The following is an 18856-nucleotide window of genomic DNA, read 5'->3' as shown; positions in this document are numbered from 1 at the left end:
ACTGTACGTGCGCGCCCACACGTGGTATTTTGTGGAAGAGCCACACTCAAGGGGCCAAAGAGCCGCATGTGGCTCACGAGCCGCAGTTTGCCGACCACTGCCCTAGGACATTTTAGCTTTACGCTTGTGAAAGTCTACCTTCATAATTTTGTTCCCTTCTCCAGCTCAACAAAGACTAAATATATTTATTATAAAATATTGCATAGATTTTTAAAATAATAAAATTTCAAGTTTAACTTCCCTTCCCAACTTCTAACTTCACTTTCAAAGGAGCATTATAATCACCAGTAACTATTATGTAATTATTATGCACAAGAGTCTGTGCCACAGATAGAGTCAGATGCACAAATTCCCTTCCCTCAAGGTCTTCCACTTCAGCTATAGTTCGCTCTGGACCCTTGCCCAGCATGGGTCCGCTGGAGCCAGGCAAGGAAAAATTCAACTTGCTGACCTTTAACCTTGCAAGTTATGAAGCCCAAACCTCCTCCACACGGTGTCCCAACACATGCACCCAGACTGGGAGGGCAAGGCTGGTGAGGAGGACACCTGACCACTGCCGTTCCTTGGGAAAGTCTATTCCATTTTATGTGGCAAAGACTAGAGGGCAGTGTCCCAGAAGCAGAGGACAGTGGACAAGGATGCTGATGTCCTCAGCCACCCCCAGGACTGGAAGACATATTGGAGGAGGACAACCATGCTTTTAAAAGATGCACAAAGGTTCTGAGGAAGGGCTGGCTGATATTATACAGGCCAATCGGAACTTCACGGGCGGCATGGATCAGCACACGAAGTTGGTGCTGGGTGTGCAGTGCACAGAGGACCCCAGAATGTGGAACCTCATTCAGCAAGCCAGTCCCACCAGAGAGGCCCCGCCCCATAATGCCTCTGTCAAAGAATCCCAGTGAAGATGAATGCAGGAAAAGGATGGCCCGGGAAGAGGCTGAAGAGCTACAAATGAGTTGGAAGGGGCTGGGGCTTTGGGAAGGGGCAGAGGACCTGAAACCAGTCATTCAGAGTGGGCAAAAGGATGGGCAACAGGAAATGGGCAGGGCAATGTTCTGGCTCAGATGGAAGCAAAGTCCGATAAATCTTCCAAAGCAGGAAAAGGGGAAAACAGCTTTCAAGAAGGAAAAGAAATAGTCTAATTTTTTCTCTTAGAAGGTCATTATGCCTCTATTGGTACTTTAGAAGGCAACAGAGATGACTGGAGATGAGAGAATCCTATATAATAAAAGGCCAAGGACCATAACAGTGTAACAACCAAAACGACTGATCGACCAGTCGCTATGAGGTGCATTGACCACCTCTCGGTCCCCTCCTCGCAGCCCGCAGGCTCACTATGAGGTGCACTGACCACCTCTCCGTCCCTCCCCGCAGCCCGCAGGCTCACTATGAGGTGCACTGACCACCTCTCGGTCCCTCCCCGCAGCCCGCAGGCTCACTATGAGGTGCACTGACCCCCTCTCGGTCCCTCCCTCCAGCCCGCAGGCTCCTATTGCTCGATGGCCAGCGGGGAACCATGTGGAACCAGGGTGGGTGGTGGCAGGGCAGGACTGGCGAGCGGGCAGAAGGCAGACCTCTTGGTCTCTCCCCCTGGCTGGCAGGCTCCGATAGATCGCCAGATGGAGTACAGGGAACCAGGGTGGTGTCAGAGGCAGGGCGGGACTGGGCACTGGCAAATGGGCAAAATATGGCCCTGATCGCAGGCTAGGCCTAGAGACCCTACCTGGGCACGATTTCGTGCATTGGACCTAACATTAATTACAACATTGTTAATTCCCCATTGAACACCATTCTTCTGGAATGAAGTTACTTTTTCGTCCATCTAATTATAGTATTTCTTTAATTTAGCAAGACAAACTTTCAACCATTACCGTTTTCTTTGTGGTTCCTCTTACTGTCCAGCATCTCCTTAGCACTTAGAAGAGACCAAAGTGATACACAGCATAGTCAGCTTCTTCCCACTCACCGGAGAACCAGTTTGTTTTAGAAAGGATCAAACAAGAGGCTGAGTAAATGATCTTTTAAAGTCTCTTCCGACTTCGGTTCTAAAGTATTGTACTTTTGCGTATAGCTTTTTTCAGTGTATACAAACTAGATTCATATACAATCGTTCCCTGCTATCCAAACTCTCAGTATCCATTCTCCTATCTTTAAACTCAGGAACTGAATCATTTTGATTACTTTTAAATAAATTCCCTGCTATCCAAACTCTCACTATTTGCTACCCAAAACTCAGAACCAGACTCAGTATATTAGGGAATGCAAATCTCTTGATATCTACACTTACTTTTTGAAGGTTACATATCCAACTATAGAATCAAATACATTTGGATATCAAGTGGTACTTGTATATGACTCAAAAGGGTTGGTGCTCAACTTAATATAGGAAACACAGAGTAAGAAAAGGACTTGCTATAGCTCCATGGAAGTAGGAAGCAGGCTGTATAGACCATGTGACATTTTCATATAAAGACAGACAAAGGTATGAGGGTTAATCAAATTGCCTTATGGCAATCCTATGCCCTTAGAAAGGAGGAAAGGCTAAGATAGGAAATAAACAAAATACCCACAGAAAAGTACAAGAATGGACAATTAATAATTACCATTGACTAAGTGTGTCATACTCTAAAAATTTTCCTTAGCGTTCCTCTAATGACGTGATACCTTTTAGCCCCTAAACATGCACAGGTACAAAAGGTCAAAGGTTGTATTGTCTGAAGAGACAGCATGCTGTGTATTTTAGAAGGGATTAACTGCTCCCATTCTAAACTTTCACGCAGCAAGAACAATTGCCAAGATAGGATGCAAAACAATGTACTTCTCTCTCACCCCTAAACAACAACAAAACCTTTTATTTCTATGCAGATATACTTACAGGCTTAGATGTACAGACAACACTGATCAGTTAACACTCAAAAATAGCTTAAATTGAGCCATCTCACAATATTTACTTATTTAGAACAAACAGTCTAAACATCTATCATTAAAAGAAATACTTCCAATACATATAAGAAGTGGAATGTTAAAGTAAAAAGGAGACACATCCTCTCATGGTCTTCCCAGCCTGCTCCCACTAGACACTGTCTGTAAAGCCTGAAGTAAGTCATTCAACTGAAAGCCAAGTGAGAATACCACTGCACTTACTGTTCAGTTCTCAATGAGAATGTTTCCATGTGTAACTTGTAGAACAAACAAAATTGGACCGGGAGAAAATATCTCCATTCTAAGTGAAAGAAGCCAAACAGAAAAAGACAAGTACCATATGATTTCACTCATATGTGGAATTTAATGAACTGAACTACCAAGCAAAATAGAGAGACAGACTCCTAGAGGGTAGGCAGATAGCTCTGGTGAGGGTTGGGAGTGGGGGAAATGAGCAAAAAAAATTTTAAAAAGAGAGAGAATTCATGGACATGGATAAAAGTGTGGTGATTGCAGGCAGGGGATGGAGGTAGAAGAGGGCATAAAAGGGATAAATAATGATGGAAAAAATAAAATGAAATATTATATATTTGTGTGTGTATGTGTGTGTGTGTTGTCTATACACACACGTACACACATGCACATATATAAAATTTTTAAAAATTTACAACACTGTAAAAAAGGGGGAAGGGGAGAAGCATCTGCATTTCTCCCGTCTCTTAAGCATTTTATCCCGCTTTTCCATGACTGTCCAATATGAATCAGAAAGGCAGTCTGCTATAAATGCAAATACTAAGTAGGCCACACAGATTGGGTATCTTGACATTTTACAAACAATTCAACAAAGCATGCAGGGTGCATAAAACTTTATATTGAAGATCTCTTGGTTAAAACCACGGATATTTTAAGGGGGCAAGACATTTCTGAAACAAATATACTGCATGTTAAATACTATCATTTTAAAGTAGAATGCTTTGAGCCATATTTCTAAATATAGAGTATGTTATACACTACATAAGAGTATATTTTTGGTTTTTTAAAGTATTATAAACAAAATTATAGGTAATATAAAACATTTGGAAGGCTAAATATCAAACTGCTGTCACTCTGATTAGGAAAGCAGTAGGAAATATCAGAGATAGGCAATCATGTACTGTTTAATTTTTTTGTTACATGTTTTTACTTTTAATATTTTTAAAAGAATACATTCAAACTTAACCTAATAGGCCAGTTATTTTTAAATCTGCATCTAGAAAAAAAAACTCTACCTCATTTTTTAACTCCAGGAATATAGTGGAAAACTAAAAATAGCAACAGCAAAGAGCAACCCCTGACATCAAAATATTTTGACACAGTCAGTGGTTATAAAATGTAACAAAGCCAAGGCACTGGGAAAACTCAAATGCACGAAAGAATGAAAAGGCACCTAAAGTATATCAACGCAAGATTGATCACTCTTATCCTAACCAAATTATGCTATCCTTGGTTTTAAATTTCTACTTAAAAAATCAGGTAATTATTCGGATACAATTGCTCTATAACAGTGATGGCGAACCTATGACACGCGTGTCAGAGGTGACACACGAACTCATTTTTTTGGTTGATTTCTCTTTGTTAAATGGCATTTAAATATATAAAATAAATATCAAAAATATAAATCTTTGTTTTACTATGGTTGCAAATATCAAAAAATTTCTATATGTGACACGGCACCAGAGTTAAGTTAGGGTTTTTCAAAATGTTGACACACCGAGCTCAAAAGGCTCGCCATCACTGGTCTATAACAAAGAAGACAACAGATCAGAGAATTATCCAGAGGTGATCATAAATAAAGTTTAAATTCTCTGAATGTGAAACAGCACATGTACAAGGTTATTTATTGCAGCTTGTACCAGGGAAAGACCGGGAACAATCCAAGGACCCCTTAAGAGAGGAAATGACCACCCAATGGAATACCAGGCTATTGAACAAAACAAGGACACTCCCCATGAACTGGCATAAAACAATACCTGTGAACTATTACAAAATGAAATACACACACCCAATGTAGAGAACCACAGATACAAAAGCATGCTACTTTTTATGGAAGAAAGTCCCCAGATTAGGGATATTTCAATTTGCATAGTGAAACCATGGAAGGACATTAAAAAATAGTAAAACTAGACTTGTGGCAGTAGAGGTAGACTCCTGATTTGTTATTTTTTATAGTGCTTTGATGTCTTGTAGCCAAGTAAATACAGAGGTAGACGTAAGTATGAAACCTTTTGAAAGCCACCTTACCTATCTCTCTTGGTCTCAACTACAAATAAGAGTGGACCACCACCTGAAAGAATTGCGGGATGAGATACTATGTGAAAGTGTCAAGTACTAAGTACAGAACCCACAGAGGATGCCCACATTTGTATTTAATCTGAATAAAAAAGTTATTCCATGTTTCTATAAGAATGTTTTCTCATCTACCATATAACTTTAAATCTAGATCAGAAAAGTCTTAAGTATAAAAAAAACCATTAATTACCTAATTAAAACTGATATGAAGACTTAAAATGTATCCCAAATCAGCATTACGATTGTATAAGAGAATTATCCATAGGAAATACACACATAACCATCTAGGATGGAATGCCAAGATGCTGCAATTAACTTTCATAAGGACCTAAAACTGTATTACTTAAAGAGATTTTATGATTTATTAAATTTAGACACACCTAGAGAGCTTGTTAAAACTCAGCTTCCGTTGTCTGGCACAAGAGATGCTGGTTCAGGGGTTAAGGTGGAGCCCAACCATCTGCATTTCTAATAACCTCTATGTGATTTTGGTGCACAGCAAAGTTTGAACATATCCTTGGATTATGTTACAGACGTAAGTCCCACCTATTTAAATTTCTCTTTGAGGCTGCTTCAGGTCTTCTTGGGACCACTCCCACCTCATTTACACTGCTTCAACCCTTCAGAAAATAAAATGTACATTCTAATTCACAAGAAAATACTGTAAAGTTACTACAAACTTTCACTAATACAAACAATCCCAAATCTATAATTAGTGTTCTAAAAGTTGATTTGTAGGTCAGAATATTTTACCCAAGATGCCTAAGGGCAGTCTATCAAAGTATATACACATAACAATGTAGTCTCCTCAAAATACAAGTTTTCTCCAAATAACCCCAATTCCCAACCCAGTCTCCACCAACCACCAAGAGTTGAACTTAAATATTAGAAAGCTTTAAATTGATGGGTAAAGAGCTTAAGAGTAAGGCAAATACTCTGTTCTAATCCAGTTAATGGGAGAAATCATCAGTGACTACTGTTTCCTGAAATGAAAAGCCAAAGAATTATATTCATAGTTTCTAAAGAACTCACTTGCCATTTTTGTATCCACACATTAACTCTAAAATAAGCGGAAGAGATGTAAAAGGTATATGGGAAATTATTGCAAATTTTAAATTTAGGCAATCATGTGATTCCCATAGAAAAACATGAAAAGCCTTGTGAAAAACAGTTTGTCACCAGACAGAGTGGGATCTAGATCAATTCAGACATTGGGACAAAAAGCTTTCGAAAAATTTTTTAAATACCATGCTTAAAACTAAAGACAACTTAAAAGTTGAGAATGTTTCAAAGGTAAAAGATGAAGGAATTGAACAACAGAAGAGCAGATAATTCAAAGAGGTACGAGGCATAAAAACTGGCAATAGCCAGGATTGTTAGTGACACACTTTATTGTCACATGCTTCATCACAAGACACAAGAGTCGTGGACAATGGAAAGCCTCAGCAGGGTTCTACCTGAAACTATAAATCACAAATATCTATTACACTATTTCTTTGAGGAGATGCATGTATCCAAGTTCTAACTCAGTACACACACACACACACACACACACACCAAAAAAACATACAGGAATACTTATTTTAGGGTTATCAAGTATGTATGTTTGTTAACAAAAATGAAGATAAAATCTATTTTCAAAATAGGCTTTCTTACAAAGCTGTCTCAAGTTTATTAGTAATTAAAATGTATAAAAAAGCCCAGGCATTCCACACAAAAAGGAAAAAACACACAAAGATCTAGTAAATGTTTTTCAGAAAAAGAAGGTCCAGTAGGTGTCCTATCAAGATTCCCCATCTTCAGCCAGCACAGGGTTACTAGTAGCTTGGTATTTTTAGGGTTCTGCTGCATATTTCTACTGAAATCCAACAGGAAGCAACCAGGAAATCCCTCAACAATATGGTCTGTTTGCCTATTCTTCCCCTGGATAATAACCCTGTTCCCCATGAGTTCGATGGATCATGAAAAGAAGTCTCATTTCCTTAAAGACTAGCTATTAAGGAAGTCATCCATTCATTCAACAAATATTTACTGAGTGCATACTATTATCAAGCTTTATTCCAGGTATTGAGAATACATTCATGAATGAAAAACTCTGATATAATCAAATGTCCAGTTTATAATTTAATTTGCAGGTAAGATGTGCCTCCCCGTGATAAGAAATCCAGATATAAATGAATTCTCCTTTCCATTCCTAATAAATAAATGAGACCTCACAAACTCATAGGTGTAGACAGGTTCTACTTTTCCGGTTCAGCTTTCTCGTTTTATATAGTATACAGAGATCTCTCTATATAGACAGACATGCACAGATACATAACAGAAGTGGGCCCATGTGTGCACGCCTGTGCACACACACATGTACACACACACACACACACACACACACGCGCGCGCGTACAGCTTAAGTGACTTGCTTAAGACCTCACTGTTTAGTTGTTGAAAGAACTAAAATTAAAATCCAGGTCTCTAGAGTGCCAGTTACATGAGTTCTTTAACACTAGACAATAAACCAGGGTCACAGTAATATAACTGAGAACACACAGTAACTTTATTACAGTATTCATTAAAATTTGTAATTACCTATTTATGTAAGCACTTCCTTAACTGCATCCCAGTCTGAACAGTAAGTTCCAAGAAAGGAAGTATGTTTGTTTTGCTCACCACTGAATCTTCAGCATCAAGGAGGCCCTGGCCCTTAGTAAGGTCTCTGATAAATACTGTTCAATGTTTTAAAAGACAAGACACTCAGCTAAAAATTTATACTGGATCCACTTAAGAACTCCTTATAAATAACATTAAAGTCCAAACATAGAAAGGCACTATTTTTAAATTTAATAAAATCAGTTTATCTTTTACAAAAGCCCAGCATCAACGAATAATAAAATCAAAATTCAATTCACAAGTGAGAATTCCTAGCAAAATCAAACAAACTTTGTTCTATTCCTGAATGAAATTTTATATCAACATAGTGCATTTTACAAATTCTTCACACAGTCATTTATCTTGCCTGAAAAGCAAAGTCTATAATTTGTATTTTCTTGGTAAAATGTACAAAAAATGATACTTAAGCATTCTAAAGGAATATTAGGGAGGAAAGTGTTAAAAGTGTATTTAACGATATACTCAGAAACCTAGTCTAATATCCTTTAAGACATGTGAGGTTTTAAAAAATCTATTAAAACAGCAGCAGAGGATCCCTGTCAATTAATTTCTTCATTATATAAGACATATAGCCATAGCTCAAAAGTAACACCTCCCATAAATTAACATGTAGAGCAATTTTAGTTACAGAATACTTCAATTTAGCTTCAAAACACACTTAGCCATTAGGACAGAGTGATTTCTTTCCTAGTATCTTAGCCAAACAGTATTTTTAAAGCCTCACTCAAATAATATATTAATTAATCAAAAACCTAATTTTATAGCATAATAAAGATGCTACAAACTTTGCTAACTTTATACGAGGATTTACTCTTTCCAGCAGATGACTTCCACAGCCAAGGACACAGAGGATGATACTATTCTAAGCCAGTGCTAATAAGCCTGACATTTCTTCAAGCTTCACTATTAAACTCTGAAAGAGTCAAACTTGTTTGTAAATAAAACACAAGATCATAACTAGGTACATACAGGTAACTTCTCCCGGCGAAATTTGTCCATAGTAATATATAAATGCCTTGTTTTTGATAATGTAACTCAGTAAGTCCCTTGAAGATTCCACGGACCGTGAGTACGTATCTGATTTAGGTCACTGTGCTTTGCACAGATGAACTCTTCTAAGTTGCTTTTATGGTACAGCCAATCGCTGTCTTCTAAGTTACCTAATCTTCCAAGCTAATAACTACAACTTAAATGGAGTCACAGTGTAAGAGAATTGGAAAGTAGCACACACATAAACCTTTCTGAACCATCAGTTCAAAAGACAGCACACCCTAAGGATGTGTGGATGAATGGGCTAGTGTGTGTGTATACATGTATAACTTAGGGTATATATTTTCAACAACATAATCCACTAAAGCTAGCCCTTTCACTTAATTTCAATTTCAGGAAAGATCCAAAGATGTTTTCATCTGAAGAGTTTTGCCTTTTTTATCCTTACTAAATGTTACCAACTTATTGTAACTATATTAATAACAGAACTAATAAATCGTATTATGGTTTATAATAATCATTTTAACCAAAAGTTAAGTATTCAGATGGATAAAATCTAAAAGGGAAAAAGGAAATGAGCAGCACCCCTCCAACTTTTTAACTCAATATCTCTTTACACTTTTTAAGATAATTATTGAAGACCCCCAAAGGGCCTTTGTTTATACGAGTTTAACATCAACATTTACCCTATTGAAAGTAAAACTGAGAAAACTTCAAAATATTTAAATTCATTTTTAAACTAATATAGCCATTACATAATAATATAAATAACATTTTAATGAAAATAACCATTTTTCAAAAACAAAAACACTTAGAAGAATGACTTTAACATTTTTCCAAATTTCTAATATCTGACTTAATAGAAGACAATTGGATTCTTATATCTACTTCTGTAACCAATCTCATATGATTTGTTATTTGGTTGAATTATATTAAAAAAAAAATCTAGGTTCACACAAATACTCTGTTGGAAAAGGGAGGGGTGTTTTAATACTCTTTTCAGATAACTTGTGACGATTACTCTTTGAAACTTCACCAAATTCAACAAGTAGTCACTTCTTAAAGGTCAGTTTGCAAGGTGGAATCTGAAACCATTTCAAATGAATGTTTTGTACATTGTTATACTGAAACCCACTGGTCTAAAACTATTTCAACTAATTCAAGAAAAAACAATTTCCAACTATAGTTAATTAAAACAAAATTCTAACTGAACATGAATGAATAAAACGTCTACCAAATTCATATAATCTCAATTAAACTAAAAATATATCTTCGAATATACAAATTTGCTTCCTGAAACCATCACAGTCTATATTTTAACAAAGCAAGTCAATGTACTTTCAACAGAAATTATCTATATCCCAAAAATAAAGTCTTACTACCAGCTAATCCTGTAGAATTCACTGATGAAAAGCAACAGAAAATTAACAACGTAAGAAATTTAAAACTGAAATAATGTACTAAACAGAAAAAAATACTTTGTGTTAATCTTCCACTGCTTTATGAGACAGTAGATACCAGGTCAAAGACACGCCACAGCCTTCAAATCCGAATTAGAAACCCCAATGATATCAACAGTTACAATAAAACATATAATTATTTATCATATTTTTAAACCTTTGGAGTTTCTATGATTTATACTTGGCAAATAAACATAAATCTGAAGAAACTAATAGAAAAGACTTTTTTTCACTGATTTTAAAAATTCTCAATGCATCAAGCCCAGAATAAAGAACATCTGCAAACAATCAAGTTCAATGCCAATTTCTACAATTACCTCCTGAAGTTTACCTCCTGTAGAAAATCTTGGCCTCCCCACTAGTATTTAAGAGCTTAACCTCCTGGTCATGCATATGTCTCACTCCCACTGGATTATAAAAACCCTGAGAAGAGGGATTTAGATAGGGGAAAAAAAGAAGGGAAAGAAGGAAGGGGAAAAAGAGGGAAAGAAGGTTAAGAGTCGCCAGGAGAAAAAAACGAATTAGGTGCATACAAATTTTTAATTTCCCAAAAAGGAAAAAATAAATGTTATTCTTCATCAAAATACAAAACATCAATTTCTCCAAAATTTTATCTGCTGTGACATTATCCTAGGCACCACTAAGCCAATATTCAAATAAAATTCTAAAAATCAAGTTTTACAGTTTATGATCACATTTTTATGCTTTACAAAAGATAAAACATTATTTGAAAATATGTTTATATAAACATAAAGTACAGAAGGATATATAGATCAGTCTATGTTTCAACAAAGATCATGCTTCTCCAAAGACATTAAAGATCAACTGTGGCCCTAACTGGTTTGGTTCAATGGATAGAGCGTCGGCCTGTGGACTCAAGGGTCCCAGGTTCGATTCAAGGGTCCCAGGTTCGATTCTAGGGTCCCAGGTTCGATTCCGGTCAAGGGCATGTACCTTGGTTTCAGGCACATACCCAATAGGGAGTGTACAGGAGGCAGCTGATCAATGTTTCTCTCTCATCAATGTTTCTAACTCTCTATCCCTCTCCTTTCCTCTCTGCAAGAAATCAATAAAATATATTTTTTAAAAAAAGTGAATTTCAATCAGCTAAAAGGGGGAGGAGGGGAGTCTAGAAATGTAAGTTAGGTGGAGAATTGTACAAATATTAAAATGATTAAGAAAGCATATGGATGGACCTTGAGCATATCATGCTAAGTGAAATAAGACAGAAAAGGTAAAGAACCATATAATTTCACTCATATGTGGGGTATAAAACTGAAAGCAACAAATGAACAAACAAGGAAAACAAACAAAAACTCATACACACAGACAAGAGTATGGTGATTACCAGAGAAGGGGTGTGAGTGGGGCAGGGAGTAGTAAAGGGGAAAAGGGGTCAAATATATGGTAAAGGAAGATGATCTGACTTTGTGAGTTGGGCACACAGCGCAACACGCAGATCATGTAGATAGAAATGTGCACTTGAAACCTATATAATCTTATTAACCAATGTCACCCCAATAAATGTAAAAAAATGTTAATTTAAAGTAAATATGGGGGGAAAGAAAACATATGTAGTACCCAGTTAAGTTCCCTTTACAGATGTGAAGTCACTTTTTTAGTATAGAAGCATAACAGAGGGTATAACTACTAACAATGTAGATGGTGCTGCTGACATAAAGGACCCAGAAACGCTTCTCTTAATTTAACAAAAATAGGGAGGGGGGAAGCGGTCAGTGCACTATTTTCTTAGCTAAGAGAAAACATGTTTCAAATTCTGTCATTTAAAACTGTTCCTTTTCTCAATTTTCTGAAACTCTTTAAAAAATAATGTGAGAAGAACGATGTCCTTTAATAATGATGGGCAAGGAAGTTAGTTCTATTTCTTACTACACAGACATGCATTGCTATGTGTAGAAACACAATACTTGACTATAGTGTTCAGATATTTTATTACAGTGAAAACTGAATTTGGGCAACCAATTCAGTTTTTACTACCTACTACTAATCTTCAACAATGTTTAAGATCGCCACCTGGTGGCTAGCATTAGGCATGTGGAATTGATCTCGTGCAGTGCTCATGGCAAGAGGATACATATCCCCTAAGTATCTATTCTAGGCAAGAAAAATTCAGGGTTTGAAAACACTTTCCTGGCACCTGCTTTGACAAACCTGGGCATTTAATTAGATTCAGAAACATTTAAATATTAATAAGATAAATAACTATTATATAAATATTCCATTTATGTATTAGATAGTTAGGAGATAGTAGAGCTATAGTTTTCATACAGGCATTTTGTATGTACCCCTGAATAATTAATGCTTACAATGAAGTAAATGAAAAGTCATTTTTTTAAGTTGTTTCACGTTGTCCCTGTATGCATTTCACCACAGTGCAGTTACCTGGTTAATCTACTGAACTTCATAGACCAGCCTTGCTTAGAAGGATCCAGACTATGGACTCTGTCAGACTGGCAGAAAAAGGAAGAGAAAATTGAAGCAAATGCAGATAGAAAATATGAGTGACTTCAAGTGTCACCTGACAAAGAAGCCATATGTCAGAGATGAGGAAGATGATTAGAGATCACTGTTCTCTGAGCTAGCTTTCCTTCCTCTTTCTGGTGTGGCTTTTCCTGGGTTCCAGCAAAAAAAAAAAAAAACCTGTATGGTTACAATATATCTCTAACTATAGTGAGTTTAAATATATCTCTGACTCCAGGTAACAAAAGAACCCTGCGTGGAAAATGGACAAAGCTTATTCCATTTGTTTTTACTTCCTGGAGTAAAAACTGTCAATTATTAAATAGAAATAGTTTGAGGATTTAAGATTAAGATATTGTCAAATTTAACCACTCTGCAGTTAAACTGGCAGGGCTTTACCAATTACAACAAATGCTGTTGCCATTTACTCTGTGATACTAGTTCCTTTTTTTTAAAGATTCAATATAACATTTATCTTTCAAATAACCCAGATGCTAATGAAAATTAATTCATCAGGCAATTATCCTCATGCTCAGTAGCATATAACCTAACTTTAAATACTTTTATTTTTAAAAAATATTTTTATTGATTTCAGAGAGGAAGGAAAAGTGAGAAAGAGAAACATCCATGATCAAAGAGAAGCATGGATCGGTTGCCTCCTGCATGCCCCCTACTGAGGATCGAGCCGGCAACCCGGGCCTGTGCCCTTGACGGGAATCAAACTAGGGACCCTTCAGTCTGCAGGCTGACGCTCTATCCACTGAGCCAAACCAGCTTGGGCTTTAAATACTTTTAGAAACCAATTCAATTGAATTCAAACAAACACGCCAATCAGATATTCTATTTCACATTCTCCCAATATTTTTCATATTTGCTCTCTAACAAGAGACATTATTTTTATGTGAATAAAAATAAAGCTTCCTAACAACAGTAACTCGCTTTATGCTTACAGAGGTCATCAAAGAACACGAAAGATCGAAGACTTGGGTTTGGGTTTATGTCTTATCTTTCCCAATATTCACTAACATCATAGTAATTTTTTAAAATATATTTTATTGATTGTTTACAGAGAGGAAGGGAGAGGGATAGAGAGTTAGAAACATCTATCAGAGCTGCCTCCTGCACACCCCCACTGGTTATGTGCCCGCAACAAAAGTACATGCCCTTGACCAGTATCGAACCCGGGACCCTTGTGTCCGCAGGCCAACGCTCTATCCACTGAGCCAAACCGGTTAGGGCCATAGTAATTTTTTAAAGGATAAACTGGCAAAGACAAAGAGAATAGAAGAACCTATAACAAATAAAGAGATATCATAAAATCTTAGGACTATATAAAGTGGACGTAGGAACAGTTATCTCATTTGGAAAATAAACAGCAACCTTAAAATAGATGGTTATGGAAGAAATAGAGTAGCTCACAGAAACCAAATCATGAATAAATAAGCAAACAATGCACAGAATTGTATTAAGTAATTAAGATAATTCACATATACTTGAGAAACAGCTTCTAATTAAGGACCTTATCCAAGAAATTATCTCCACAAATTATATTAGCATAAAATTAAGACTAGATACTACTGAAAACTGTACCTGTACATGTATAATGCAATTTGTCAACCAGGTTTATTTTGGCTGAAGATAAAACATTAATGAGTATAGGTGCTAGAGTCAGATAGTCTGAATTCAAACCCCAGCTCTGCTGCTCACTAGCTGGGCAAGTTACTTAATCTCACAAGATCTGTGTCCTCACCTGTAGAATTCGGATAATAACAGTAGTTACAACTGATAGGGTGTAAAATTAAACAAGATAATGAATGTAATGAGCTTAGAAAAGTTCATGGCATAAAATAAACAATTAAATATTAGGTATTAGTACCACCCTACTACATGATCATCTTTACTGGTCACATACTATGTGAATTTTACATTTTGCATTCAAGTAAAATTAAATTTATTCTGTACATATTCACCACCATCTCCCAACTAATTTCAAGCTCCTTGAAGATATAATTTTTTATGCACAATTTTATTAACTCTGTATGTATATAACAGATTTCTTAGTGGTAAAAACAAAATACAATATTCCATGCTAGACAGATTCAGAGCAAGTCACATATAGCTTTTATCTATATACTAGAAGCCCGGTGCACGACATTCATGCACAGGAGATGGGGTGGGGAAGGGGGGTCCCTCAGCCCGGCCTGCACCCTCTCGCAATCTGGGACCACTGGCTCCTAAACCGCTGGCCTGCCTGCCTGCCTGATCGCCCCTAACCCTTCTGCCTGCTTGTCTGATCACCCCTAACCACTCTGCCTGCCTGCTTGATCACCCCTAACCCCTCTGCATGCCTGCCTGATCACCCCTAACCCCTCTGCATGCCTGCCTGATCGCCCTCAACTGCCTCTGCCTGCCTGCCTAATCGCCCCTAACCACCTCTGCCTGCCTGATGCCCCTAACTGCTCCCGTGCCTGCCTGATTGCCCCTAACTGATCCCCTGCATGCCTGATTGCCCCTAACCATCTCTGCCTCGGCCCCCACCACCACAGCTTAGTCTGGAAGGACGTCCAGGTGTCTGGTCTAATTAGCATATTATGCTTTTATTACTATCCTAATAACAGACAAACATTGTAATTGACCATACCTTCGCTACGCCTCCCATTGGCTAATCAGCAAGATATGCAAATTAACCGCCAAAAAAGATGGCGGTTAATTTGCATACGTAGGTGCGAAGCGGCAGAGCGAAGGCTTGAAGGTGGCTCCGGCCAGAGCGAAGGCCTGGGTCCCAGGTGCCGGAGGAAAACCGGTGCCAGCAGCCAGGGGAAGGGAAAGCCTATTGCATGAATCTTTTCGTGCAACAGGCCTCTAGTAGATATATAAAAGACTAAGTGACCATTCAACCTTTCGACCGGTAGCTATGATGCGCACTGACCACCAGGGGGCAGATACTCAACACACAGACATGGAAACATGAAACAGACTGATGAATTTCAGAGGGAAGGGGGCAAGGGGAAGGGCGGGAAGAGATTAACCAAAAATCTTACATGCATACTAGAGGCCCGGTGCAGGGATTGGGTCTGCGGGGATCAGGCTGAAACTAGCAGTCTGAGATCCCCAGAGGGGTCCCAGATTGCGAGAGGGTGCAGGCCAGGCCGAGGGACCCCACTGGTGTACAAATCCATGCACTGGGCCTCTAGTTTGCTTATAAAATACTAACATTTTGAAAGGTTAAAAAAAAAAGAAAAGAATTGGTCCTAGCATGGGTATTGGCCCTAGCATTATCCAGTTGTGATAATAGTTTCACACTCATTTAAAGTCACCTCCCCATGAATTTTAGGAGACAGAGTAAACAATCAAGATTGTAGCCATGAAATAGCATCAAACCTGAATCTAAGGATATTTAGCACCAACCTTTATGTTAAAGGCTTCTTCAATGCAAATGACTTTCCATTCATTTTATGCAAATCTGCATCTTAGAATGTACTATAAAATATAGTAGGCATTATTCTAAATCTAAGTTGCCCTTTGCGTTATCAACTAATTCTTCAATAGAATAAAGTATTTTAAGTGTCTTTTTTCACTAAGTCAATCATTTGGATAAATAATTCAGAGATTTTTATGCCTATCCTTCTACTACAAGACACATTCATTTGTTCCTTTATTCACTTAATCATCAAACAAGTGCCTACTATGTGTTAGGCACTGGGCTAATAGATCCAGAGATGAGAATAATTCTAGCATATTCAAATAACTAAAATCAAATGGATATGGTTGAAACGTAGAATAGGAGGAAAGAACAATAAAGACAGAAGATGATGGAGGAAAAATGAGCCAGACCTTCCAGGGCCTAGTTAAGTTTTCAACTCAAACTGAGAGCGATGGGGAGTATCATCAGTGGTGCAAAATCCTCTATCAAGGCAACACTAAAGAATTACACTCAGGAGCTCATCAGTTCCTACAAAGACTCTCTCCTTTGACCAAACTTGAATGAGGCTCAGAACCGACCTTTGGCTTCCCTCTATGTCCTTGGAGAATCCAGTTTGAGCAAGAATCCTGTTAAATCATTTTAAGGAAAATCCCTAATCCTCGGTATCTGACCCAGCCTGGAGTTTATGTCCTGTCTGCCTTCAGCAATTTTACTGAGTTGGTCTAACAAGAATCCCCCTTACTTCTGCTGTTTCCTGAGTAACTTTCCATCCCCTGACCTCCACCCGTTTCCTGAATGTAAGTGCCCACTTGTCCTTCAAGAGTCAGAGTTGAGTCCAATCTCTCCCCCCATGGTAGTGCTCCCTATACCCATCAGAATGTCCTCCCTTAAATAAAGTCTGCTTTGCCATTCTTGAACAAGTGTTACTGAATAATTTTTTCTTCAATAGTTAGAATACTATTTTTTTTTTGTAACACTGGAAAGGTACTGCATTATTTCAATCAAAAGAAGACAGAGGCATGATCCATGGCAGTCAAATGAAGTATGGAGAGAAGTCGATTGATTAGAGAGATAAGGATGCTGAATCCACGGGATTTGGGTTTTGGATATACTGCTCACACTTTCAAATTTGAGCCAGACAATGGTGCCATTCACTGATAAGAAATTAAGAAATTCAGAAAGAGGTTTGATAAGACCAACTTAAGACATGTCAAGTGTCGGCTGAGTTATCCAAGTGAAAGGGGCAGTGGGTACAGTCCCCTTCTGGTATCTTCTGCTAACTCTGGGCCATGGATTCTAAACTGCGTAGAGAAGTGGATGAAGAGGGACAAAAAACAAAAACACAAAATACAAAAAAAAAGGTGAGTTAAGTGACTGAAGAGCTTCAAAGTTCAAAAAATAAAAAGCAGAGTGAGAGAGCTGGGGATGGAAGGGAGATTATGGTCAGACTTAAATATCCAAATTTAGGAACTGGCATCTAGAGACGCTCCAGCACATGAGGCCATCCATCTGCATTACAGAATGGGAGAGGGGGTCCCAGTCGAGGAGAAAATCAACAAACCAAAACGGATCACCCCATTTTGCACTCTCAAACAACCCATAATGACAAGGCCTTCACCTGGGAGACCTACAAGAAGACTGAGTCAGGTGCCAACTTTTTCAATACAAGACAGAGAGTGAACATTAGTAGATAACAGGGAAGACAGACATAGGGTAATTCAGCTATACAGCATACACTTCCAAAGAGCAGGGTTTCATATGTTCAACACATATGCTAAGATAATAAAAACGTTCTTTTTTTTTAATCAGTCTTCTCAGCAGGGAGAGGGAAAAAAACTGGCTAAATAACAAGGAAAACCATGACCTTTTAACATTTAGAACACATGAGCCATATCCAGTACACAGTCAAATAAATGTTTACATTCGTATTAACAAAAAGATACTCTATCAAGCACAACATAAGAGGTATTCTAGGTTGCTTTGTGAGCTCTGTCCCCGGCAAGGTTATTAATAGATGGTCAAGGGCATTCAGCGCCCCGCTCTGGGGCCTGAGAGCTGGGTCTGAACTCGGACTCCTCCACCCACTAACTATGTGACCCTGAGCGGAGGCCTAATCTTTTTATACCTCACGTGTAGAATAGGAACAATGTTATTATACTACTACACGCTACTGACAGGGTTATGTTCTGACCTGTTATGTTCTCTACTTTATTCACAACACGAGTAAATAGTCAGTTAAACTATTAGCAAATATCAGAAATGTGCACATCACCCTCATTTATAATAAATTTGAAGATTATTTTTTTAAATCAATGTATTTTACAAAATGACTAACACTTGCAGATACCCCTATGGTACAAATATTATTTTTTAACTTTTTACAAATATTATGTCCTCTGAACTTACTGAACCCTGGAAAGAGTAAAGCTTTACGGGATGTCTGTCTCAATTTCTCACACAGCACTGAGCAGCAGTGAGTGTTTAAATGCAAAGAATGAGAAAGGCGGTGGCTACTATTCACAGTGGGCAAGTCTAGGTGAGGTACCAACGCACGAGATATCAGGGGTTCCAAGTAAGAACACAG

General features: G+C 37.8%; 1 protein-coding gene across 5 annotated transcripts in view; it reads right to left on the bottom strand.

Annotated features, from left to right (window-relative positions):
* SLC4A7 (solute carrier family 4 member 7) overlaps nucleotides 1–18856 on the bottom strand; it is a 90820-nt gene that overhangs the window by 56588 nt on the left and 15376 nt on the right. For 3 of the 5 annotated variants that reach the window (XM_070433294.1, XM_070433295.1, XM_070433298.1), the window contains exon 1: nucleotides 8887–8962. The exons of the other annotated variants lie outside the window; for them this stretch is intronic. In XM_070433294.1, the coding sequence (XP_070289395.1) occupies nucleotides 8887–8916 (30 nt within the window). In that variant the 5' untranslated portion in view covers nucleotides 8917–8962. Of the gene's footprint in view, nucleotides 1–8886; nucleotides 8963–18856 lie in introns of those variants that run through there. 5 annotated transcript variants of the gene reach the window in all.

This window comes from Myotis yumanensis, unplaced genomic scaffold (genome assembly GCF_028538775.1).
Source record: "Myotis yumanensis isolate MYYU_CA2020_CCGP unplaced genomic scaffold, mMyoYum1.0.hap1 SCAF_14, whole genome shotgun sequence".
NCBI classification, from domain to species: domain Eukaryota; kingdom Metazoa; phylum Chordata; class Mammalia; order Chiroptera; family Vespertilionidae; genus Myotis; species Myotis yumanensis.
The sequence above is the reverse complement of the archived record's forward strand: the minus strand, read 5'-3'. Positions and strand labels throughout refer to the sequence as shown.